The sequence below is a fragment of the Melanerpes formicivorus genome, unplaced genomic scaffold (assembly GCF_026170545.1).
Source record: "Melanerpes formicivorus ecotype bairdi unplaced genomic scaffold, bMelFor1.0.p_v2 SCAF_39, whole genome shotgun sequence".
NCBI classification, from domain to species: domain Eukaryota; kingdom Metazoa; phylum Chordata; class Aves; order Piciformes; family Picidae; genus Melanerpes; species Melanerpes formicivorus.
The window spans coordinates 4,737,807-4,762,592 of record NW_027142391.1 but is presented as its reverse complement, the minus strand read 5'-3'; the positions used below and the strand labels follow the sequence as shown (position 1 = coordinate 4,762,592).

The 24,786-nt window shown below is 42.3% G+C and overlaps 1 protein-coding gene across 3 annotated transcripts in view; it reads left to right on the top strand.

Annotated features, from left to right (window-relative positions):
- Positions 1–3,451: 3,451 nt before the first annotated feature.
- CTNNBIP1 (catenin beta interacting protein 1) overlaps positions 3,452–24,786 on the top strand; it is a 32,142-nt gene continuing 10,807 nt past the window's right edge. The window contains exons 1-5 of one of the 3 annotated variants that reach the window (XM_068158356.1): positions 3,452–3,627; positions 6,702–6,780; positions 20,374–20,463; positions 23,479–23,600; positions 24,067–24,157. In XM_068158356.1, coding sequence (XP_068014457.1) covers positions 23,505–23,600; positions 24,067–24,157 — 187 coding nt within the window. In that variant the 5' untranslated portion in view covers positions 3,452–3,627; positions 6,702–6,780; positions 20,374–20,463; positions 23,479–23,504. Of the gene's footprint in view, positions 3,628–6,701; positions 6,781–12,904; positions 12,970–20,373; positions 20,464–23,478; positions 23,601–24,066; positions 24,158–24,786 lie in introns of those variants that run through there. The other 2 variants (XM_068158358.1, XM_068158359.1) reach the window with 2 other exon arrangements.

Below are 24,786 nucleotides of genomic sequence, written 5' to 3'. Positions count from 1 at the left end.
CTCATGTTGGGAGTTTTTCTTTAGGACTCATGGAAAATGTGACACCTTGTCTTGGAATGAGGTTGCATAGGTTTTAACTTTTATAGGGAGGGGATAGAATTACTGAGGTTGCCCAAGATTGCTCTCCCTTCACTTTTAAATACTCAAGCTTCCCACCTCAGTCACACAGGAGATGCTGATGTTGAGAGCATCTGAAAAGGTGGCCTAAAGTTTCTGGCACTACTTGTTCTGAAACATTTTTTTCTTGTTAGTCTGTAAGATAAGGTTTTAAAAGAGGAAATAGAAGGTTAGTGGACATAGGTGCAGGTAAGGCACTACTGTGCCACCCACTGAAATATCTACTGTAATTTAACACTCTAATTATTTAATAGCAGATTTATTTTTAAAGCAAGTTCTAATCTGGATATCTCATTGTACCTTGGCATTATAATAGTTTGCTGCTTGATGATGTTTAGGAGCTTGTTTTCAACATACCTCCAGAAGTAGGACAGTAACGATGGCAGATGTGCTGAAAGCCATTAGGCAGAACCACCTGCAGATCCTGCAGACAGAGAAGTGTTAATGTCTGGGTGAACAGCTCTTCTTTGGAGTGTCCAGTTAATAGCCTTGAGAGCTGGAGATTAAAATGAAGCTCTTTAATGTTGTCATAAAAGAGTGTGCTTTGCAGCTTTGTAAATCCCAAACTTAACCTGGGAACACTTCTGCTTTTGAATAAAATATGCAGGTTTCTTACTGTATTAACAAAAAAAGAAGAAGACATATAGTCATTGCTACTTTTTTTTTTAATGCTAAAGGCCTTTTTTGTCCATCTCTTAAGAACCTCTGCATACCTCCACACTCTATGGTCTGTAGAAATATTAGGAAGGTTGGACAAGATGACCTTTGAGGGTCCCTTCCAATGCAATACAATGCATGAATCAGTGAACTAAGGCAGCTGAACTATTTCTTTAATTTGCTGGTATACACTCTCCAGTCTTCACCACTTGTGCTTGCCACTGGTCATGGACACTTCAACTGATTGTTGTGAACCTCCATCATTTATTATAGCGTCCCAAAGACTTGATTGGTTGAACTGTGTTTAATTTTCAGCAACACTGCACTCTTCTGCATCAGAGCATGATTTGGATGGATTGGAATTGTCAGGCTAAGTCTGAAATACAAAACATTATCAAAAGAAAAAGAGATCTCAGACTCAAAACAATTCCCTCATTGGGTACCATACACATCTTTGAGAGAAGCAGGAGATTTCAGCATTGTTTTGTGTGGTTAAATCAGGTGGATAATGAAGGCATAGCTTGTGTGTACAGATGCTGCTGTGAGCTCTTAATGAGAGGGAGATGCCAACAAATACAGAGGGACTCAGATGCTGGAAGCAGCTGCACTGTGAAGGAATCCTAAATGAATCTCAGAACTGATTAAGAATGGGAGATTAGAGAAGGACAGAGTAAATTTGTGGATTCAGGGAAGGTTTCAAGAAGTTTTGACTTACTAGAACAAACAATGGTCTCATCAAACAGAAGAAATTAGAAGCTGTTGAAAAGAAAAAGTCATTTAATCTCTTAGATTATTATGTTTTTTATAAAATAATACCCAAGCTTTATTCAGCACTTGTAAAAGTGTTAGAAAGACTTAACCTTTAGATAATTAAACTAACATTCCCCTGCTGATGCCACACTGTATTCTTCCCATTTTGTGCTGGGGACAAGTAAGGTGGTGATTGGTAAGATAATAGGTTTGATCAAGTGCAGTGCCCTTCTGTCTTACCCTTACTTTGTGAATGTTGCTACATTCCCATCAGGCATGAGCAGTTTTTTACTAAATCTGTTACAGAACTGGAAGCTGAGAGCTCTCTTAAGAATCCATCATGGCTTAGGATGATACAAGTGATAATTATAGTGTCAAGATATCACCTTGCTTGCTAGTGAAACATCCTGGTCAGCTTGATGGTAAGAGAGTAAGGTGAGGCAGAAGATGATTTAGACTCAGTTAAGCAAATAAATCTAAACTTCTCCAGGGGCAGAGGAAGCCTTATAGTTATCTCTGTCTGCTAAATCCCTTTCTAAATAAAGGCAGGATGCTAAATTGATGCTATGTGATGTTATCGGTAGGAAAATTCATACTATTGCAAAGATGCAAATGATGGCTTAATTATACGCTCCTGCTAGCATGAGATGCTTTCAGATCTTCTCCTTAGACTCATGTACAGTGCTAATTAGCAGTAATCCAGCTGGAGGATCCCAGAGCAAGGCTTCTGCACAATTTTTTTTAAGCTTATGCTGGAGCTCTTACATTCTTTTCTTAAATAATTAATAATCATTACTGCCTGCTGTGTGGTGGGGATGTGCTAGTGATCTCAGATCCCAGCATATTTGCACCATTCCTGTTCCTGTCAGCAGCTTGGGTTTGCTCTTTGCAGAGGCTTTCATGTTAAGACCTTCATTAATTGGCAGTGGGGGTATGGATTTCAGTGGCACTGGGCTTTGATGTCATCGAGTAGCAAGCTGTTAAAGAAAGTGCCACCTGTTTCATTACTGTGACTGTTTTTGTGCAATTAAGTTAAATACCAAGTAGAGAACTGATGGATTTTACTAAGTAACACTCAGTACACAAAGCACTTTTATTTCCAGGAATTTTATATTCCCCTTGCTGACTCGAGCAGAGCTTTTCATAGGTAACAGCAGAATTGTGAAGCCTAGTGGGGAACCAAACTGCATATTAGTGATGAGCAGAGGTTATGAACCTCTGATGGCTGGAGGTTTTCAGAAGATGGTGTTTCCTATTTGCTGAATTAGGCTGAATTAACCTGCACTGAATTCGCAATGTCTAACCTTCTTAGCACAGTAGGATTGAGGAGACTCATGTAACCTGTGCTAACATGATGTGGTTTACCCAACACGGCTCTGCCGCAGAAATGCTCCTCAGCCTCGCCCCGCCGAATAGGACAGCAAGGGGACGGCGTGAAACGCTCGGCACCACGTCATTGCAGGCTCTGATTCCAAGGGTGTCTCTTTAAGGTAAGCGTACGGCAAATAACAGGAACTGGCCTGCGTGCCCCCTTTGGTGCCAACCTCTCGCACGTCTCTTATCGCGATGGGACGGCTCTGTCGGGAGGGGTGGTCTGCAGCCCTTAGCAATAGTGGGGTGGTAGCCTCTGAGTGCCTCCCGTTCCCCTGGAGAGCTGTGCTGAGTGCTCCTGCGGAAGCAGCCCCGCACTCAAGATCTCCGTTCCCGGCGGGGTTGTGGCTCGGGTTCTGGCGCGGCCTTTCCTGTGGCCCCGCCCCTGATCTGTCAGGCCCCGCCCTGCAAGACTGTCCCTTCCTCCCGGCCCCGCCCCGGCCGCGGGGTGCCGCCCCTTCCTGCCGGCTCGCTCTCGGGTGCTGCCTGCGGCGCTGCCGCTGCCCTGGGCGCCGGGACGCGGCGGGTCCCTCCCCCGGAGCCGCCCAGGCACCTCCCTCGCTCCCTCCCTCTCTCCCGCCTTGGGCCGTCGCGGTGAGTCACGACTGAGGAGGCGGCCGCTCCGCTCTGCTCGGCTCCGTTCGACTCGCCCGCCCGTTCTGAGCGCGCCCGGCTGCCGCCGCCGCCTCCCGTGCCGCAGGACCGCCGGGGCCGGCTCGGCCCCGCACGCAGGTGAGCGCGGCTGCCCTTTGTGCGCGGCGCCCGCCCGTGAACAAAGGCGCTCGCCCGGGCCGGGGCGTCGCTCCGCCGGCCCCGGGCCTCCGCGCCTCCTCTCTGCCGCCCCGCCGGGGCGGCCTCCCGCGCCCTATTCCCGGCGCGGAGCAGGGCTCGGGGCCGCGGCCCCTGACCCTGCCCGGGCCCAGCAGTGGCCGAGCGTCTGTGGGCGCTGCCAGGCCGTGGCCCCGCAGCACAGGTACGGGAGGTGCCTTTTTAATTTTCTGGCATCATCTCTTACGTCATGTGGCACCCAGTTTGACGGCGGCGATGTCCCACCCCAGCCATGGCTGCATTTTTGTGGCAGGTGAAGTCGTTCCCACCTAAAAGCTGTGTGAGGTGCGCAAGAGCCGCGGGGAGGGCAGACAGGTGTCTCGTCCACAGGCAATAACACCCAAGATCTGGACGCCCCGGCTCAGGGCAGCCCCAGTTTGTGTCACGGGAAGCGTGCGGTGCTGCACGGCGTGAAGTGCCGGGAAACGCTCCTTGGTCAGTGCTTGAGAGAGGTCTTCACCTGGAGGCGATTTTACCTTTGCTGAAAATGGTGTTTGCAGAGCATCTGAAGCAGCACTCTAACTTTTAATTCGGTATAATGACAGTGCGTGCTGGCAAATTGTTCTTTATGCCTTGGAAAGGTCTGTGAGAGAGAAACAGCAGCGTTTTCCAAATCCGAGTGTGTTAGTACTCCAGGCAGCAGATGAGAGAGGAGACTAGTTTCTGCTAAACATCCAAATGTGCTTCCTCAGGGTACATTTGACTTTCAGACTTGTGTTTGCTTTCTCCTCAGCAAGAGAATATTTTGCTCTGCTGTGTATCATCTTTTATTTGACTGTTCCTCATCTTGGCACATTGAACAAAATAGGCTTTGATGCTCTGTGAGATGAGAGCAAGACATTCTGCAGATGTGGTGGGTTAAAAAAAAAAACCCAACAAAACACCAAACTCCAGAAATGAGCAGACACTGGAGGCAAGAGGTGTATATCTGTTTTCTGATCCCAGTTGGCTCCAGTGTGGTGATAGCCATGTCTGCTGAGGGGTTTAAAAATGTAATTTTAAAATGCATTTATAAAAATCGAAATTTTATGCTTAGTTTTTGTTGGCTGCTGAACTTGCAAGCTGTCCACTTCTTTCACCCTTAGTGCTTTTGAAGCTCGTGTTATGTGAAGTACCCAGCTGAAGGAGCCTCACTTTTCATCCTTTACAGTGTTTCTAAACTGTACTTCAGGAGGGTTAGCTTGAAAGTATGTGTGTTCAGAGTGAAAAGTCATACAGAAAGCTACACAGTAATCACTTTTTAAACATGATTACTAACTTTCTTATTAATCTGAAAGCTACCATTCCCCTTGACAAACAAATTCAGCTGGGAAATGGTGGCAGGTATACTTCAGATACATTGGAGTTACTTCACTTTGCCATTAGTCAAAAAAGAATGATCTCTTTCAGTGTATCTCTGGCGTCTGAGTAGAAATCAGCAGCTACTTCAGTGTAGCTCAGATGTGTTGGTAAATTGATTTGCATGTTCTTGGAGTGCATTGTAGTAGTGTAAATTTACAAGGAGGCCTGTAAGATTGAGCAAAAAGAGTGAAGGTCAGTTTGAACTGGTGAACTTAGAGCTGGTTGGCCAAAGTTTTGTGGCTTATCCGGAGCTGCTTCAAAGCAGAAGCACTGTTTTAGTACACTTTAAGCATCGCGACAGAAGTAATGGTAAGTTTCATAGGGCATAGAAGTGCTTTTGGGGTTATTTTGGATATCCAAGTAAGAAGATGCTGAAATCTTCACCAGAAATACCATCCCATAACCTAACAGGAGTCACTGTAATGAATATCTCTTGGATGTACCAGAGCTGTCATTCACCTGAGTGGCTGTTTGCAGTGGTGCACAGGAGTTCAGTGTGTGAGGAAGGAGGGTTAATTGTTTAAATACTCTTGCATTTCACTAGAGATACAACATAGGAATGTTCAATGTTAGGGCTGCACAGAAAGCAAGTCCTGAATCCCAATTACGGGTCATCTGTAGTTGTATCAATTTCTTTTCTTCCATCCCCTGCCATCCTGTTTCCCCCATGCAGGGTCTGAGTGAATTTTGCAGGAGGAGAGAGAAGTGTCCAAAACAATTTGTGTTAATTTCTAACCAAAACCAAATGCCAAATGAAACACCCCCTAAATTTTGTCATTGCAAACACTGACTGTGATACACATTTGTTGCTAAAGGTTAAAAATCACCCTCTAGTTGAGTACAGGCAGGTAAAGCTGACATCTGAATGTGTTTGACACTGTGAAACTGATGTTAAAGATTGATGCTTAGCCTAAGAAACAGCTTGTGTGAAATCAGTCTATATTCATTTAATATGAGTCTCTTCCTCCCCAGAGCATTTGTCATCTGTAACTACCATAAACATTTATGACTTTTAGTAAGTATTTCAGTTCTGAAGTTGGCTGTTGACTACAAAGCATCCCTCCTGAGCATCTGACCTAGTTTTCAAGCATCAAAAACGCACCCAAGTGCTGTGCGTGCAGAGAGGCAAGAGGCTTCTGGAGGCTGCTGTTGCATGTGCTTAGAGAAACTTCCAGTAGAGTTTTCTCTGAAAGAGAAGGATAATTCACTTTAAAAAAATTGCTTCTGCAATAACATTATTCATCACAGGTATTAGAGAGATACTTTATTTCAGCTCAGTTTGAAAGTTCTGATTTGCTGGGTGTGTTGATGTAACTCCCATTAAGATACTGCATGTATACAAGTAAATGAATAGTCCCAGAAAACGTTTGTCTTGATGTTGCTGTTCACCAAAGATGTAAATGATTGGAATGAAAACGTTTTGGCACCCCTTCTCTGTCCTAAGAAATGTTGGCTGTCCAGTGGCCTTGCTTTAAAAGTATGTGGGAGAGATGATCCATGTGTTGATTTTCAAATGTACCAGAAACCTTTTACCACCAAACTTAAGAGAAAACAAAGCAAGATACTTTGTGTGCTGTTGTTGATGCTGTTGTATCTCTGAGAGTGGATGAGACTGATGCTTCTTTTTCCTTTTAAAGCTCCATCGCCTGTCCACGAACTTCAGTTGCCTAAGAGAGCAGATAGACCAGAATGAGCAAGGCTACGGAGTGTTAATAGGTGAGAAGAAACCAAAGATCAGGAAAATAACCAAAAAATACTGATAACTGAACGATGAGAATACTCCTCTGCCTCTGGGATTTATTTTCAGACTCAGTGTTGGGGAACATTATCTAAGAAATGCTCAAAATCATGTGGAAAGTGAGTTTGTTTCTGCTTGCTGCTGGTGACTGGACAATGTTACAGTGCTTACGTGTGGTGCAAGTGTCTGTCTGAATCTTGGAAGTGTAATAATACATCTTGCTTTTCAAAATGTATTTTCAAGGTTTTACAGAACAGCAAATCTGCCATGCCTGCTTTTCTTTTGGGAAAGGTAATACAGAGACATCATCATTATACATATTATATATATTAGGAAGAAGTTCTATACAGAAAGAGTGATTGCGCTATGGAATGGGTTGCCCGGGGAGGTGGTGGAGTCGCCGTCATTGAAGGTGTTCAGAAGGAGACTTGACGGGGTGCTTGGTGCCATGGGTTAGCTGTTTGGGTGGGTTGGATTGGTTGATGGGTTGGACACGATGATCTTGAAGGTCTCTTCCAACCTGGTTTGGTTTATTCTAATAAAGGTTTATTAATGCTATTTAAAAGACAAACCAACCAAACCTCACAACCTGAAAGTCTCTGGAGATAAACTCTTGCAAAAAATAGAAAAAGAGAAATAAAATTCAACTTCTTGCTGCTGATGGGGTAACAGAAATGGAGTTAGTAGATTTGTACAACAATTAGACTTGTCTAAAGGTGTTCTGTGCTATTTTCTGCAAATGTGTTGGCCAAGGAGTCCATTTTCCCTGTTATGAGGGGAACTAACAACTATGGCAGCAACTTAAGTAATCAGGCCTGTTTATGACCATGACCAAGCTCTGAAACTTTCTGACTCAGTGTATCCAGCTATAAAATTAGTTGACTGCTTCACAACAACGTGAAGAAGTTTAATTAAAGTGTAATTGTTTTGCCTCTGTACTCATCCAGGTCCTGATTCAGTGCACACTGAAGTCCTGTGAGGAACTCTGAATTAATTTCAGTGAGCTTTAAATAAGTATCCATCTGTACACTTAAAGGAAGTGTGACCTATATTTTTGCAGCAGAATTTCTGCGAGGGAGCAGCCTTAATACTGAAACAGTTTATGGTAAACCACTGGTGGAAGGCTTTTAGTAGAAAAGAGGAGGGGATAGTGCAGCTGTGGTGATCTCTGGTGCCTGTTGCCACACAAATGTAGTTTTAGTAGAGTTTCCTTAAGTTGGAGTGTGCTGGGTCTTACATGGAATACTGAAAATTTCCTGGCAGCTTGCTGGGTTGGTCAGAGGAGGCAATATCAGCCTTCAAGACAAACACAGCTAACTGAGTGTTTATGCAAAAAAGATCGGCTATAACGCACTTAAAAAACAATTAACTTTAAGAGTTGCTGCCAAATTGAGAAAAATGGGAGCTTTCACATCTGCCTAGCTGCCTTTTTTTCCCCCCCAGGAATGTCTGTCGATGCCAAATAATACTCACTGGTTTATGTGGAATTCATGAAAGGTTTTGCTTCACTTCAGAGGTCAGCCACATCAGGTTTTTTTAAACAGCTCTTTTATCACTGAAAATTCAGTCAGCAGCTACAGGGGACTGGCAAAATCAGCCTTTCACAATTCACATAAACCTGTTTGCAACGGTCTCCTTAGTGTTTCACTGTCATAATTCTTAGCTCTTACAAAATACAGTTTAAACCTTAAGTGAAATTTTGTAAGCGTAATGGCTTGTGTGTGTAAAGACAGTTTTGACACCTTGGGTTTTATATATCCATCTCATTGCTCTTTATTTAATAGCTGCTATTTTTGGCATAACTGCTATAAGCTCCTTCCCTTTGAGACAACTAAATGTAATAAACATGTAGTGTAATTGTACCAACGGGTTGGGAAGTGCAGAAGTGCAGCCTCAGTAATCCTGTTTCCTTGTTCTGCCACAAATTGGTGGGTGTTGCATGCTCATGAAAACTTTCTGAAGTGATCTGGAGTCTTAAGCTAGTTTTAGCTTGTAGAAGGGTCAGCCTTATCTTGGATATTGTTGCTAATGGTCTCTGGGCTAGCACCTTTTGTTGTTACTGGTGTATATGGAAGTCTGATCAATTAGAATATGTATTGCATTTGCATGATGCTCCCATTCTCAGGGTAATAATTGCCATTTATCTTGGAAATGCACTAAATTTTATGTATAAAGGAGATACTGAAACAATCAGCTTTTAGTATTTAACTCAATTTGTGTAGTCTGTTTAAGTCTGTTAGTGTAGTCAGGGGAGGTTTAGTCAGGATGTTAGGAAGAAATTCTTCACAGAAAGAGTGATTTGCCATTGGATTGAGCTGCCCAGGGAAGTGGTGCAGTCACCATCACTGGAAGTGTTTAAAAAGAGACTGGATGAGGCACTTAGTGTCATTGTTTAGTTGATTAGACGGTGTTGGGTGATAGGTTGGACTTGATGATCTCAAAGGTCTTTTCCAACCTGGTTAATTCTGTACTTCTGTCTGAATCTGTCAGACTTGCCACATGATTCCACACAAGTTTGGTTGGTTGTCTTTAACATATGAGCATTCTTAGTCTTGCTTGTGATGCTTCCAGTTTTCTTTGTTCTCTGAAAATAATCAGTCCCAGCACTGATTTGGACTTGATAAAACCCTTAAACACCCCCTCAGAGTCAGTAGCTGATTCTCTCCAGCCTCTGTATGTGTGATCGTACAGTGGTGCTTAAGGGAGATTCCTGCTGTCAAGCTAATGACCTCATACAGGTTTATTTCACAATTCAGAGCTAATATAATTAAGGTGACATTCAAAACTGTGGCTAGGGAGGAAGGAAATTGCATCTCTTTTCCTGAGAAAGAGGAAGTCTCCTGAAGGCAAGGTTTCCGTCCTTGTTATCCCACTTTACCAAAAAACAGAGCAAGCAAAAGGTCTGTGGTGAAATTGATGTGTGATTAGGATTTCTTTTTAAGCTTATGAACATCAAGAGTTCTCTTTGAACATCAGCAAGGATTTTTTCCTTCCTCCTCTTTCCATCAGATACCTTTGCAGCATGGTCTCTTTTGGAGGCCTAAAGGAGGCAATAAAATCCTTTTCTTGTGCATTTTGGTTTTAGTAAGCCTTTCAGAGGAGAGAGGAATTGGCATAGTTTTCCACATATGATTAAAACCAGCTATTTAGACCAGTTCATAAGACATGACTGAGGAAAGTTCTCTAAGAATGTAATTTTTTTCAAGGTCCTGGGAGCAGCACTCTCTTGCCCACATTATCCAGTAATATTAATGAAGCTAATAGGTCACTGAGGCAGCCAAGGTTTTATGTCATGGCTAGGGCAAAAAAGATGGTCAAGGAATATATTCATATTGGACAAATAGCCCTTAATTTGTAGTTCAATTTTTAGCAAGAGCTCTTAATAAAATAACTGTTTGGATTGGTTTAAAAAAAAATTAAACCATACATGGAGTCAAAACCTGAAATGACTTCTTTGCTTATTTGGTTATGCTCTGGAGAATCATGAGGAAAGGAGAACAGAAGATGGGTTTAATTATTTTATCTAAAGAAGCACAGTAAGTAAGTGTCATGAGGGATGTATTTATCATATTTTACATTGTTTTATTGTTGTATGAGGGCAGAACAGTATTTCCTGTTGTTGTCCAATGGCCAGGCAGTTTTGGTAGTCAGGAACTATTAATTTAAGAGTCTGTAATCCTAATGCTGTACATTGATAGAGTATTGCAAAGCAAACAAAAGGTGAAGTAGTCACCAGCCTAATAACTCATGTTTTAATTACTTTAAAAAAAAAAAATCTAGTTGGCCATAATCCCTCTACTGTAGGCATTTTCAGTGTAATGTGTTTATGATCTGGCATTAATGATGTTCAGATGTCAGGATAAATTACAGGTCACTTTTGCGGTGGAAAGCTGTCCTGAGTGTGCTGTGCGTCTGTAGGAAGATGCTGTGTCGAGGAGTACCAAATAAAATGCCTATAAGCATAATGCTGCTTCAGGGAGCAGACTACTGCAGAGCAGTCCTCTTGGTAGGTGTCACTCATGGCCTCTGCCATTTCTGGTTAAACAAAACAATGCAGTGTGATTAAGCTGCTCAGAACTTGGTCAGATTGGTTATTAGTGTCACTTGCCTTTTTAAGTTGATGGAAACATCAGGTTTTTGCACTAGACATAGTTCAGTTTCAAAGATCTGAGTACAACTACAGTATTAATGACACTGTTTATAAAGATACCATACAGAATCCTAGAATAGTTTAGGTTGGAAGGCACCTTAGAGATCATCTACTCTAACCTTCTTACCATGGGCAGGGATGCCTCTCAACTAGACTTGGCTGCCCAAGGCCTCATCCAGTCTGCCCTTGAACACCCACAGGGAGGAGGCATCCACAACTGCTCTGGGCAACCTATTCCAGAGTCTCACCACCCTCTTACTGAAGAACTTCTTAAAATTCAGTCCAAACCTACTCTCCCTCAGCTTCAAACTGTCCCTTCTTGTCCTGTTGCTAGACACTCTTATGTAAAGTCCCTCTCCAGCCTTTCTGTATGTTCCCTTTAGGTATTGGAAGGCAGCTATAAGGCCCACTCAGAGTCTTCCCTTCTCCAGGATGCGCTTCTCCATTAGCACTGCTGCTAGATTCTGCATGTGTGCTGCTTCATCCGTATTTCTGCTTCCTGTTCAAGCCACAGGAGAATTGCTGAGAAAACATATACACATACTCACAGCAGTTTTGACATTGTGCTGTGTTGCATAGGCATGGTTGGCTTATTTTAGGGTTATTACGAAGACTGAACTAAATTCTTGCTTCTGTAGTCAGCTAATTCTTTATCGGTGTTTATGCTGCATGAGTGTAGGGTATTTGTCCCATGCATTATTTTTTAGCCTGCTTAGTGTCTGTAATATAAATAGCAGCCTTCAGTAAAACTCAGCTTTACTGCTCATGACCTGTCAGCCTTCAGAGCACTTTGGCCCAGCGTTACCACTGGCAGAGCTTCTTTGAAAACACGGCTTTGCTCATAAAGCGGATTGGCATTACAAGAACATGACCACAATTAATGGGCTCCATCTTCCTTTGCATGTTTGGGTATTGGCCTCAGTTCAGTTTCTGCAATGATCACAGAATGAGCGTGCTGCAGGAGGCTCTGTCATTGCTGACAATAATTAGTAGTCCCAAAAGGTAGCATCTCCATTTATGAATCATGGAATGGTTTGGGTTGGAAGGGACCTCCATACGTGATCTAGTCCAACCCCCTTGCAGTGAGCAGGGACATCTGCAACTAGATCAGGTTGCTCAGAGCCTTGTTGAGCCTAGCCTTGAGTATCTCCAGGGATGGGCCCTCAAGTGCCTCCCTGGGCAACATGTTCCAGTGTTCCACCACCTTCATGCTGCAGAACTTGTTCCTCACATCCAGTCTGAATCTTCTCTAACTTCAAACCATTGCCCTTCTTCCTATCACTGCAGTCCCTCTGCAGCCTTCTTGTAGTCCCCTTTGGGTACTGGAAAGGTGTTCTCTGGAGCATTCTCATCTCCTGGCTGAACAACCCCATCTCCTTCAGCCTGTCTTCATGGCAGTAGTGCTCTGGCCACCTGGTCTTTGGCCTCCTATGGACCTGCTCCAGTGGGTCTGTGTCCTTCCTGTGTTGAGGGCTCCAGAGCTCGATGCAGTACTCTGGGGGAGGTCTTACCAGAGCAGAGTCCTGTCCAGCACACCTATCATGTAAACCAGGATAGCTATATGAAAATGTGTTGGTTCTTGTAAGGTATTGATAACATTTTAACCTATTATTAGTGCTCTACTTTTCCACTGGTTTATGATTTCAGTTAAACTATGACAATGAGACTAATTTCTTAAGAACAGGAAATGGCATCTTAGGTTTATGTCTGTCTGCTGGGAACTTCATTTTCTGTCTGAAAATACAATGTTTACTCCTTGATCCACAGAAAGCATTGCTGTACAGCTTTGTTTTGATGATGGATGCGTAACGCTGTTCTTGCAGCAGTAATAATTCTTTGTGTGATACCTGGTAGTTAAAATGATTGCCTATCTATCATTAGTGCCTAATTCCCTGGGTAGGAGATTTGCAGCTGTTATAAAGAGGGGAAGAAGCACCCGAGCCTCTGTGTGGGATGCTGATGAGTAGGAGAAGAGCAGCACTCCTCAATCCAGCTGTTGAAGACCATCTTGAGTAAAGTATTGTAACATTCCAACCTTAATGATTCTGTGATTCTGTGAGAATTGTTGCTTTGTCTGAGATGGAATCTGTGTGTAAACTGCTGTAGAGGAGAGTTGTCACTCCTTAAAGAATTTTTGACAAACTTATCTTTGAAGTGTGAATGCCTTTGTGAAATGAAAGTCTTTTTTCTTTTTCTTCAAGGTTTTGTTGCTGTTACTACATTTAATTTCAGAGGCTTCAAGTTGAGCGACTACCTAAAAACCTGTGCTGCTGCTTTTAACTTCATGAGATGTGATAGATGTCTTCTCTTTGAGAGGTTGCTGCTGTGGTACAGCAAAAAGAACCCCAAAACACCCCCCAAACCCCAATCATCTGGTTTGTGTGTGCCTGAAGGTCAGGAAGGATTGATTTCCTAAAAATGGTGATTATAATGGTAGGATTTTTTGAGGGGGGCTTGTTACAGTTAGCTTGAGCATTGATCTGAGAACTGGTTTGGTACATAGGGAAGCTTATTTTAATGCATTTCCTATTTTTGAGGCCCTGTTTCAAGCTCTGAAAGCTGATCCAGCAGTTTCCTTCGATTTTTCATGTCTAAGTGGTAGTATGTTGGGCTGTTTCCTGTCTCTCATCAAGAGAGGGGACTGTAGCGTTTTGTTCAAAATCCAAATCTAACATTTAAGAGATGCAGACCTACCAGTGGAGTTGCAGCTGGAAAGTGGCCTAAATCTGACACCAGGGTTCAGATTCTAAAGTTGGTGAAAAGCTAATAGTGAGCATAGAAATGAAGACACAAAACCCCATGTTCAATATTTCAACTCTTACTGTTCACCTATAAATAGGTAGTTGTTATGAATTCTTCATTGTCGTGTGTCTCTGGAGATGGGAATTAATCCAGTCTCCAGCTGCCTGTGACTGAAGGTCATGAGTCAGAATGAATTAGAGGAAAATTGGTAGCAGGCTTTTTCAGACTCTGGTTCCTGACTTCAGGTTTCTGGCTCCAGCTTGGAAGGTTTTTAGGGCTCTAGGTGTTTTCTGTACAATGTCATTAAAATTAACATGGCTTAAAGATGCAGCATCCCCTTGCCCTTACAAGCTTCGCAGTGCAACCATGCTTTAACCACTGAAGTACTCAGTGGTGTCACTGTGGAGGCTAATAGCTTAACCTTGGATAATGATATCATAGAGTTAAAGGGACCTCTTCATGCTGGTTGTTAACTCAATTTGTGTAGTGCAAAGGAAACCTGCAGCGGTTGGTTTGATTCTCCACAACTCCTTACCTGAGCTTTTTCTAATCATGTCCTGTTAATGGAGGGTTTTTTTGCTGCCTTGAACAGAACCAGCCAGATGCAGGAAGAAAAAAGAAAACAACTAACTAAATGGTAGCTGAACCAACTCCTGTTGGATTTCTTTTGACTATAACTGGAAATTAAGGAAGATATTAAAGAGGTAGTCAGCTGTGACTTAGATTTTAAAGAGCTAGCCAGATGGCTGCTGTAAGTACTCTAAATTATTAAGACTGAGTATGTAAAACACTGCTTTTACAGACAGCTTACTGCCTTTTTCTTTTTTCCCCCACTTAATTTAGGGTGTGTCAGTTCCTCAGTTTCAGGGCTTTTTTTCCCCCCCATACCAATAAAATGTGGATATTAGGAATTTCAGCATTACAGAGGACTACAGCATTGAGGGCAATGTGTAATTTGAGAGAACAAAAGCTCCTGTGGCTTTCTCCTTGCTTGAAATAAGCATGCCTTTCAAATCAAATGGGATGCTTTACTAGTTTGCTTCAAGCAAAATTTACAAGCCTAACATATTTTTTTATGTGCCTTTTTCCTTTTTCTGGTGGGATGTGAGATTTTTTTGAGAGTTTTGGGGTTTGTTTTTCAAAAGGGCTGATAGAAGGGGAGTCAGAGTAATGTTCTTTATCATGAGCCCATCTGTGGCATTGTCCAACAGAGGAGCCCTTCCAGGTTTTGAATTTGTGAGAGTATAGGTGGGAGTGAGTTACACAACTGTGATTTTTCAGTTGCTGTGTGTTGGAATCATCTTCTGCTGAGAGCATTCAGTCAAAACAGGTTTTTCCCAGTGAGCTTGAGTTCCTTAGGAGCTGTTCCATCTGTTTGTAAAACAGGCAAGTTAAACTGAGTTTGAATACAGATTTCTCCTGTCTCTGTGTTATTAAAGTGAAAACGCAGTAGCTCATGTTCTGAATCTAATCAGGGAGAGGAGAAGGGAGGGAGGGAGGTTAACTGCAACGACAATATTTTTTTCATTGCATATTGTTGTGCTCAGAGTTAGTAAGTGAAGAGAAAGCTGATAAGGTCTTTTAATTTGATTTTGGGAAGGATTATGTGCTATTTTCATTATCTTTTCAGGACAAGTAACAACACAGGGGTAGGGAAGCATCTCTTAATGCTAGTGGAGAAGTTAAAAATAGTTAATCCCCTTCTACTTCGGTATCATACTTGTAAAGTAGCCCAGCTGTTTTTTTGGTGTTGACATCTTCTGATTCCAAATGATGGCCAGTTCCAACTCATCTCTTACTGCCTTGCTGGAAAGTATAACTTCTTTCTGAAATGTTTTAGGTCTAAGTGGTAACTGAGCTTTCTTTTGCCAAGGGGACAGGTTTGCACTATGCTTTCAACAGCCACAGAGATATGTTTGCTAGGCAAGCAGGGATCAGAACAGGGATGTCAGGCGTGCTTGACTCTGCCCAGTCCACATGTTGGGCCTTGCAGGGCAGAAGGCATTCCTGGGATCCTCACCCAGCCCTTCTGCAGGCAGCTTGGGGAATGAAGTGCTGGAGAGCAGGACAGTTTTGCCATTTGTTTTCTGACCAACCTCCTTTACTACTTAGAAAAGGGAGGGGATGTTTTTAAACTCAGATTTATTGCTTTGGCAAAGCTGAGGTGGAGGTTTTGGCTTTAAATATATAGATCTTTGTCATTTATTATTCTGTCTTGTGAATCATATTAAAAATAGATGAGAACTAAATTTCATTCCCTCTGCCTTGCCAAACAAGGGAAAATTAGGTGACCCAATTATGTTCATTTGCAGTGTATTAGATGCAGCAGGACAATCCTGAAGGATTTAGTCTTTTAACACAGTTTAGTGAAGAATGTAATCATTTCAGAGTGAAACTACAGCTTTTGAAACAGACAGGTTAGTCTTTTCTGTGAGAAAAGAGTGAAATAATGATTGGAGAGTGGAACTCTGCTTAGCTGCAAAATAGATAAGATATTGGCAGCCCAAACTTCCCTGTTGGCTTTGCACATCTGCCTCACCCTTACCTGGAGAGACCAGTTCCAGACTTGGTAGAACTCTCTTCTCTGTGGCTTCATCAGCCTTTGACAGCCCTTCCTTCAGTGCTAGGACCTCAGGATGTGATTACCAGAAATTCAGCTGAGACCCCAATATTTCTTCACTTGGGCCAGTAAATATCAGTGAGTGTGTAATCAGGCTTCTGAGTAGCCAAAGCTGTTAATTTATTATTATTATTATTTTAATCCAGAGCTTTCCAGCTGAATTCTGTTCATGCTGTGGGGATTCCTTCAGCCCAGTACATGGTGGTTCTCTTTCCCTGTCTGGCTTTTTGTGCTGAGAATAGAGGCTCAGATGTTGTCTTTCAGGCAATGTTTCTCATAAGCAATATATCTGGTAAGAGCAGGTAAATAAATTAATTCTGTGTTTTATCTATAAACAGTAGGATTCTTCAGTGCTGCTGATAAAAGCTTGTTTATGATGCATGGGATGTGCAGAAGTGGGTTTTATCTTTGCTGATCAGCTGACGTTCAGCTGCCAGCATCCTGCATTCGGCATGTTGCATCCTGATGCTGGTTCAGTTTCCTTGTGCTGTTGTAATTCAGTAACGTGTACTTGAAAAACTTGTTTCTTTTCCATTTATGTGCCTCACATTTTAGCTTAAAAACTCCTTCAACCTCATGATGTTCAGGTAAGCAGAACCTAGAGCTAAGGTGCTGACCTTTTTGTGTCTCCCATACAGACATTTCTGGCCTTAGAAACATTATTTCAGTGCTTTTAAGTTTTTCTCTGTGTTGAAAAGTACTCCTTGGAGCAATCCCTGCCCCAAGTGTAAACCATTGTAAGCAGCAGAATTATTTAGTAAAGAAGGATAAGCATTGGCACTGGAGTCTTTGTGCTTAGAATAGTTTTCATTTCCAAGGTAAAGGAATTTGCATGGTATGTCTGCTCTTAAACCCTGCTGGCTGGCATAGTAAGCAAGAGTTTTGATTCTAAGTTTGGTTTTATGTTCCTACATTCTAGTGACACCTGAATTTTGACAGATCCTTGTGATGAAGAGAGAGTCTGAAAGTATGGTAGAAGTGCTGATTGGTGTGATGAGTCCAAGCAGCTGTTTGTAGCACCTGACAAAGTGTAGAGAGGTTTGTGTGGAGTAAAGTGGTACAGAGCTAACAGAGTTCTTCAGAAGTAGTGCACTAAATGAAACAATAATCACTTGTTTAGATAGAGGCAAAAAACTGGAATTGAGCAGAGGCAAAATAAACAATGCCCTGACCTTGCTGGAATAGAAAGTGGATATAGGTGAGCAAAGAAACAGAATTCAGAGCTGGTAATTGTAACTGAGGGTAAGAAATACCTGACTTGAAAAATGCTTCAGGGATGGATCATTGTGTAACACACAGGTTTGGTGGGACTCTGAAGACTGAGCAGAACTCAGACTGGTAGTGATTCAGCTGTTCCTCAGCTGTCTTGCTAAACTCTTTCTCACATTTTGCACTTCTTCCCTCCCACTCCCAAAATAAATGATTGCAAAATATTTTTAGATCTTACTTGGGGTTTGTTGGAAATGAATGTTGATGTGTAGCTGGAGATGTTGCAAGTGTGAGCTGCCACTTAGAATCACAGAATGGCAGGGGTTGGAAGGGACCTCTGGAGATGATCTAGTCCAAGCCCCTGCTACAGCAGGGTCACCCAGAGCAGGTTGCACAGAAAGATATCCAGGTGGGCTTTCAGCGACTCCAGAGATGGAGACTCCAGTGCTTCTCTGGGCAGCCTGTTCCAGTGCTCTGCCACCCTCAATGTAAAAGAAGTTCCTTCTCATGTTTAGGTGGAACTTCTTATGTTCAAGTCTGTGCCCATTACCTCCTGTCCTGACATTGGGCACCATTGAAAAAAGCTGGGCCCCATCCTCCTGACACCCATCCTTTAAGTATTTATAAGCATTGAGAAAAAAAACCCTCTCAGTCTTCTGTAGGCAAAAAAGCTCCAAGTCCCTCAGGCTTTCTTTGTAAGAGAGATGTTCTAGTCCCCTAAGCATCTTCACAGCCCTTTGCTGTACCCTCTCAAGCAGTTCCCTGCATGAAATAGGAACAAGTTGGTAGGAGAACATTTGTGTGGCTTTGCACTGGTCACCAGCCATTGTAGTCTTGTTTTTCAATCGTGCTTTTAACAAAAAGTAATCAAACCTGGTTTGCTGTTTATTTGCTCTGGTCAGTTTGGGAGCCTGAAGCACTCAAGATGCTTATTATTAAGAGGTTGTGCTCTCTGGTGTGGAAGCCTGATGTGTTCCACCCATGTTTATATTGTGACAGGGGTGAGGTGAGTTCAGCTGGGGATAGCCACGTGGATTGGACAAAGCACTGAAATGTTTTGGGTGCTGCCGGTGACTTGTTGGAGGGATTAGACTTGTGCTTGGAAATGAAACTGTGATGCCTTCTTCATCAAAGCAAGCTGTCTGTGGAGGCTGCTTTGGTTCTCAGCTGAATCCCTCTAAATTGTTAGGATTAGGAAACCATTTGGTCTTTCTGTTTGCCTTTGTATATGGTGTTAAGTCAAATAAAACAAATGCCTGCATTATTTTTCTTTGCAATTTGGGGTGCACATGGAGAGTTGCAATGGTGACTAAATATGCTGCTCCTGCCAGTAGGACAGAAGTGCATCTCAGAGGTGGTTACTTCCCATGCTCTAATTCTTTCCTTTAGAAAGGAGTTGAGGCAGTGGTGTGGTGAGTATTTGCACGGTGGTGGTGGTGGGGGGTGTGTCTTTGAAGTCCACAGAAATGAGAACAGCAATTAGTCACTGCAAACGGCCCTGTTGTCGGTGCTATAGATAATCTATCTTGGGGCTGCATTGCATATTTAGAGGGCAAGAACAGTGGGAACTAATTAGTGAGGTAGGGCTTAAATAATCCTTTCAGAACAGGCAATTTCTCTCCTCTGGAGAGGCAAAATGATTCTTTTAAGCCATTGATAAAGCTCAGCTGCTTCCAGCACTTGTTAGTAAGAGACACTGTAGAGAACCTCTGGGTGAAGCTCAGGTATTTTGGATTCATCATTTCTCTGATGAACCTGGTGAACAAAACAGTTGAGTAGCTCTAGCTACTCCTGTCTTGTTTCCCTGCCACTAATGACATCCGCATGGGGTGGTGAGCAGCCATAAAAGAAATGGAATTAGTCTAGATCTGCCTTTGCTTGTTGAACACACACCAACCAACTGAGAGTTGATGCTTGGTAAAATTAACTAGGCTTTCATTAAAAAATGGTGCAGTGGTGCAGGTATGCATATTTTTCCTAATGAGAAACTCTTAAGTACAGCAACTCACACAGTTGATTTCATAGTTCTAGCTGTGATGCTCTCCTGAGTAGCAGGCACTTGCTATTTCACTGCTCATCAGTGCTTGGGCTGTCACTTCATTCATACCATTGAGCTGCTTGTCTTAGAGGCTAATGTGATAGATAGGAATAGCTGTAAACTCTTGCCATTCTCTGGGACCTAGTGGCAGTTGTAAAATCTCTTCAGAAATATGTCACAAGTCTAAAAAAAAATAAGTGAAGCCTGCAACTGGAGCTGTTGGTGACTGAGCAGGGAAGCTGGTCTGAAAAATTCTGCACAGAGAGTTTTTCCAGCCCAGCTTTCAAGTGCCAGTCTTCATAATTGCTACATTCAGATAACAAATACATAGCTGAAAACAATCATTTTGGTTAAAATTAGCATGCTTTGCATTTCTCCCTGGTTTTCTTCAACTCTTTGGGAAGATACAACTTTTTGTTTTCCCCCAGAAGAAATTACATGTCAGGGTTTGTTGGGGTTTTTTTTTGCTTTGCCTTTTTGTTGTTGTTTTCCCAGAGAGTTGAGTTTTATTCTGAAAGCTTCTGAAAGAATGCAAAGCTTGAATGTGTTCCACTCTCAAGTGCTTGGGAATGTCCTTGGTGGTATGGTCAGGGTGTGAATCTTGCAGATGAGGAATGGCTTGACCTTTGGAAAAAAAACTTCATTCTTTTGTGAGAAAATGTTCTCTAAAGTGCAAACAACCTTCAGCTTAATGCATTTTGGCCAGACAGTCTTCTAAAGCAGGCTGTGATTCAAAGCATTGTGAAGGAAGGGTCTTTCTGCTTTTTCAGTTTGGGGTTTTTCTGTAATGCTTTGCTCCTTTGTTTTCACAGGGCTGTTTCCTTGCACATTTCTTCCAGCTGCAGTCATTAATCTGGACTAAACACCTGGGTTATCTGATCTTCTGTGGTTTTTAGAAGCAGGTATGTTGGCAGGGAAATTTCTTGCGTTGTCTGGTTGGGGATGGGGCAACAATGGTTTTGTCTATATGCTAGAAAGAATTGTAGGGTGAGGTAGATTCTGTTTAAATCATGCTGCAGTATGTGTGACTGAAATGTACACTGTATAATGCAGTTTCCTTCAGAAAGCAAATTTGGTAAGTACCTTGATAAGATTTTTCAGTCCTTGATTTGTAAAGGTGGATTGTGCTGTCTTCTGGGCACAGAGCAGCTTTGTAAGTGGGTTTGGAAATTTCCTGATGCAATATATGCTGGGTAGTTTTGTCATCCTAAACGCTGTCTTGACAGAGCTTTATGTAGCAGGAACAGAGAGATGAAAGTTTTTCATGCTGAGGTCTCAGTACTGACTTAAGACTTGTCTTTGCACTTTGTTGTCATCAGGTAGGAAAAGCTGTGGTGGCTGAGGCTATCACCCAGATTTAATGTGCAGTTTTGAAGAGCAAATCTCTCTTGCTCTGTAATCTTAGTTTAACCTCTTTATACATATATCTCAATAGCTTTGGATCCATAGGATTGCTTTTTCCCTTGTTTTGCTTACTGACTTTGTGAAGCATTCACTGAATGGGGCAGGCTTTAGGATTTTTCTCCTTCCTGTTAAATAGGTAGCTTCACAATAAATCCCTCTTGGCTGGAATTTACTTTAGAAGAACCAGATTTGGATAGCAATTTCCATCACCCCTTTTCAAGGGTTGAAAAATTCATGAAGAAGGGGAAGACTACAATGATGGAAGCCACTGAATGATGAGATCTGTGGTCTGTGCTATCTGATGAGTAGAAGACTGCTGAAGTGTGGTCACAGTGGTTGGCATGGGGACAGCTGTGGCATTTTCTTGGTGCTTGTGTGTGGTGCCACCTATTGATAGATGTCCTATATCATTTGTTCCATTTTTAAACCAGAAGCATGTTATTTTTCAAGTTTTTTGCTATTATACTTTTTCTTAGCTGATTCTTTGGCTGCTGCTAATGCTTCTTCCCTTTTCAAGTAACAATATTTTTTTGGGGGGGAAAAATAGAGTAAAAAAGTATAATGTATTAATATAATATGAAGAAGCAGTTAAAACCTTTCAGACTTACTTGGTATCTTGATAAATGTTTATTGTTTTATGAGTCTCTGGATATGCATAACAATGTTTCTTTTTCCCAGGCTTATTTTTTCATTGTCTTACTCCTGACCCCACTTGTGAGCATTCACTAAATCGCATGGTCAAGTACATGCTTAGTAACCTAACCCAGTCAACTGTAGTTGTTCCTTGAGTTGGGGTTGTTCAGCCTGGGGAAGACAAAGCTCTGGTGAGACCTTAGGTCAGCCTTCCAGTACCCAAAGGGACTACAGGAGAGCTGGGGAGGGACTTCTTAGAAATGCTTGTAGTGATGGAATGAGGAGGAATGGTTTGAAGATGGGAGATTGAAACTGGAGGTGTTCGAGGCCAGGCTGGATGAGACCTTGAGCAGCCTGGTGTAGTGGAAGATGTCCCTGCCCCATGGCATGGGGGTTGGAACTGGATGATCTTTAAGGTCCCTCCCAGCCTAACCTCTTCTGTGACACTACACAAAAATGAGGTTGTTTTATTCCCCCTGCAGAAAGCAGTCGGTTGGTTCTAGAAAAAAGATAGGATCACCTTGAATGCTTCCAGGCTGCAGGTTTCCAAGCAGAATGATCTATAGCAAATCAGCATAATGCCAGTCTTCCCACTGGAAACTTAATCAAGAAGGACTGGTGATAGAGCTTTCCTCACTTTTTTTACTACTGTTATCTTTGTGCTAAGTAATGTGGGTGGTAAAGCCTATCCCAGCATCTGCCACTGCAGTTTGCATTACTTCTGACTCACTCAGGAGGGCCTATGTGTAATTTTAAACGGTTTCCACACCCAGATTACTTTCCCCTAACAGTAATAATGAAAGTGAAGTGAGGGGAAAGGTTGGTAATGACTACAGGAAAACGGGTGAGTTTGAACCTGCTGTGAGAGCCTTCACTAAGGATATCTTGTGTAGCGTATTCTGTTAGTTACTGAAGTTCAGGAAGGCAGATTTAGAGTTTGGTGTGGGACCAGACTCAATTCTGTTAAGGAAAATTAATTGGAGAGGTGGTCTGGAGCCACTTCCCAAGGTGTTTGTGGTGGAAGAGTGGCTGTCTGGTTTCCACCTCCACCCACAGGTTCCTTGGCAGGGGTTACATTTCTCCAACACTAAGGGGTCAGTTTAGTTTGGTCCACTGCTATAGTAGTGAGTTACTTGAAGCACCATTAGCTTTGAAATTTGAAGTGAAGATTTTTACTCTTGTTGATTTAAACATCATTTTTTATAGCAGCTCAAGATTGGACCTGTACATGTTGTTTCATTTGCTTTTTAATAAGCTTCCTATTGTGGAACTTAAATCATGACCAGATACTGAGACACCAAAGTGTAATGTTTTTGAATGTTACAAGGATGATAAACTTCACTCCTTTCCCTGCTTTTCTTGGCTTTCAGCTCTTCTTTCTCTCCAAACCCATTTAATGCATTTTAACTTTATAAAAGTACAGTGGCCTTTTTAATATGACATGTAAAACAAAGAAGAGATGGGAAAAAAATGGTTTAGCTTTTGTTCAGCCATTGCAGGCTTGATGGCTACGCTCTGCATCCTGTTTTCATACTGGTTGTGCTTGTTTATAGGGGGGAAAAAAACAAACCCACGGGCTTCTGTCAGGGTGATTCCTTCATCTAGTTGTTAGAACTCTCTTGAACTACTCATGCAGTAATGTAACAACAGATAATGAGCTAGAAGGGATGTAAATGTCAGCCTCTGAGTATCTGAGTTGCACATGTAAGGCTCAGTTTAGCTGTTAAAAATGTTAAGGATTTCTCTGATGAAACATGAGATTCCTTACTCTACCAGGGCATTGTGGAAAATAGGAAGTACTAGTTTAGAAATTGAACTTCTCCTGTTATTCCTGTTATACCTCATGACCTATTTGAGTTTTTCTCATCTTTTATTTCCAGGAAATCCAGGAGCTGGCAGGAGGGGAATGAACCGAGAGGGTGTCCCCGGAAAGAGTCCGGAGGAGATGTATATTCAGCAAAAAGTGAGAGTCCTGCTCATGCTGAGGAAGATGGGATCAAATGTAAGATTCACGTTGTGTGGATTTCCAGACCATTTTCACTGTGCCTGTGCTCACTGAGATGGGCTAGTAATGCTGGTTTTACTGAGGTGTTTTAACTCTCGGATTTAATCGTTATCTGTAGTTACACAACTGATTTTTGCTGAAATATTTTGGGGGTTACAGTGCCTGTAGTGAAATTCGAGCATCTGATCATTTGCCTATGTGCAGAAAGACTTTTTCATTGCTGGAAAATGAGCAAAACAAAGCAGCTGTTGTAAGGTGCCTTTGGATCTCTCCATGAGCTCTCGATGTACCCATTTGCTGCTGTGTCCTTGCCATGGGTGTAGTTTGCACAAGTAACAGATGATTCAACTGTTGAAGAATATAATAGAGGCAATTGTGAAGTTTCTGATTGGGAAGTGGGAGGTAATATCTTCAGTCTGTCTTCATTTCCCCTTTTGCTGACTTATTCTTCCTACATTTCCAGCTGACTGCTAGTGAAGAGGAGTTCTTGCGCACGTATGCGGGTGTAGTGAATAGCCAACTTAGCCAGCTTCCTCAACACTCAATTGATCAGGGTGAGTACTGCACTTGTCTGCCTTGTGTTTAATCTGTCAGAACAGTCTCAGAAAGCAACAGATTTAGGTCCCTGTATTTCTGGAATATGTTGCCTCCTTAAAGCCACCCTGCAATCTTTGGAAGAGAATTAGAGTGCAGTAATCAACAGGTGGACTGATTTTACCATGTAAAGTCAGCCTTGGCTATACCTAATTTCCTGTAGGGTGAAAAGCAGTTTTAAACATCTGTTTCTCCCTGGTAACTCCAAAATTGGATGGCCATGGTCCTGTGAGTTAAATGTATTTATACAGTTTCCTACTCCTGTCATTAAACAGAAATAAGTTTTTATCATAGAATTGTTAGGGTTGGAAGGGACCTCAAGGATCATCTAGTTCCAACCCCCCTGGAACTAGATTTTTACCTTACTGCTTTTTTCTTCTTTTGATAGGTAAGTTGAATTCAGGTGGTGCCTCTAGTTCTGAGTGTCTTACTGTATTCAGTATAGATCCTCCACATAAGACAGTTTTAATCCAAATTCTCTTATTTGTTCTTAAACTGGACATCTGTGCTCAGTAAGGAACAAGACTGGGGGTTCCAAAGCATTTTCTTTGTATGATTTGAACTGAGAGTCTTATATCAAAATAAACTC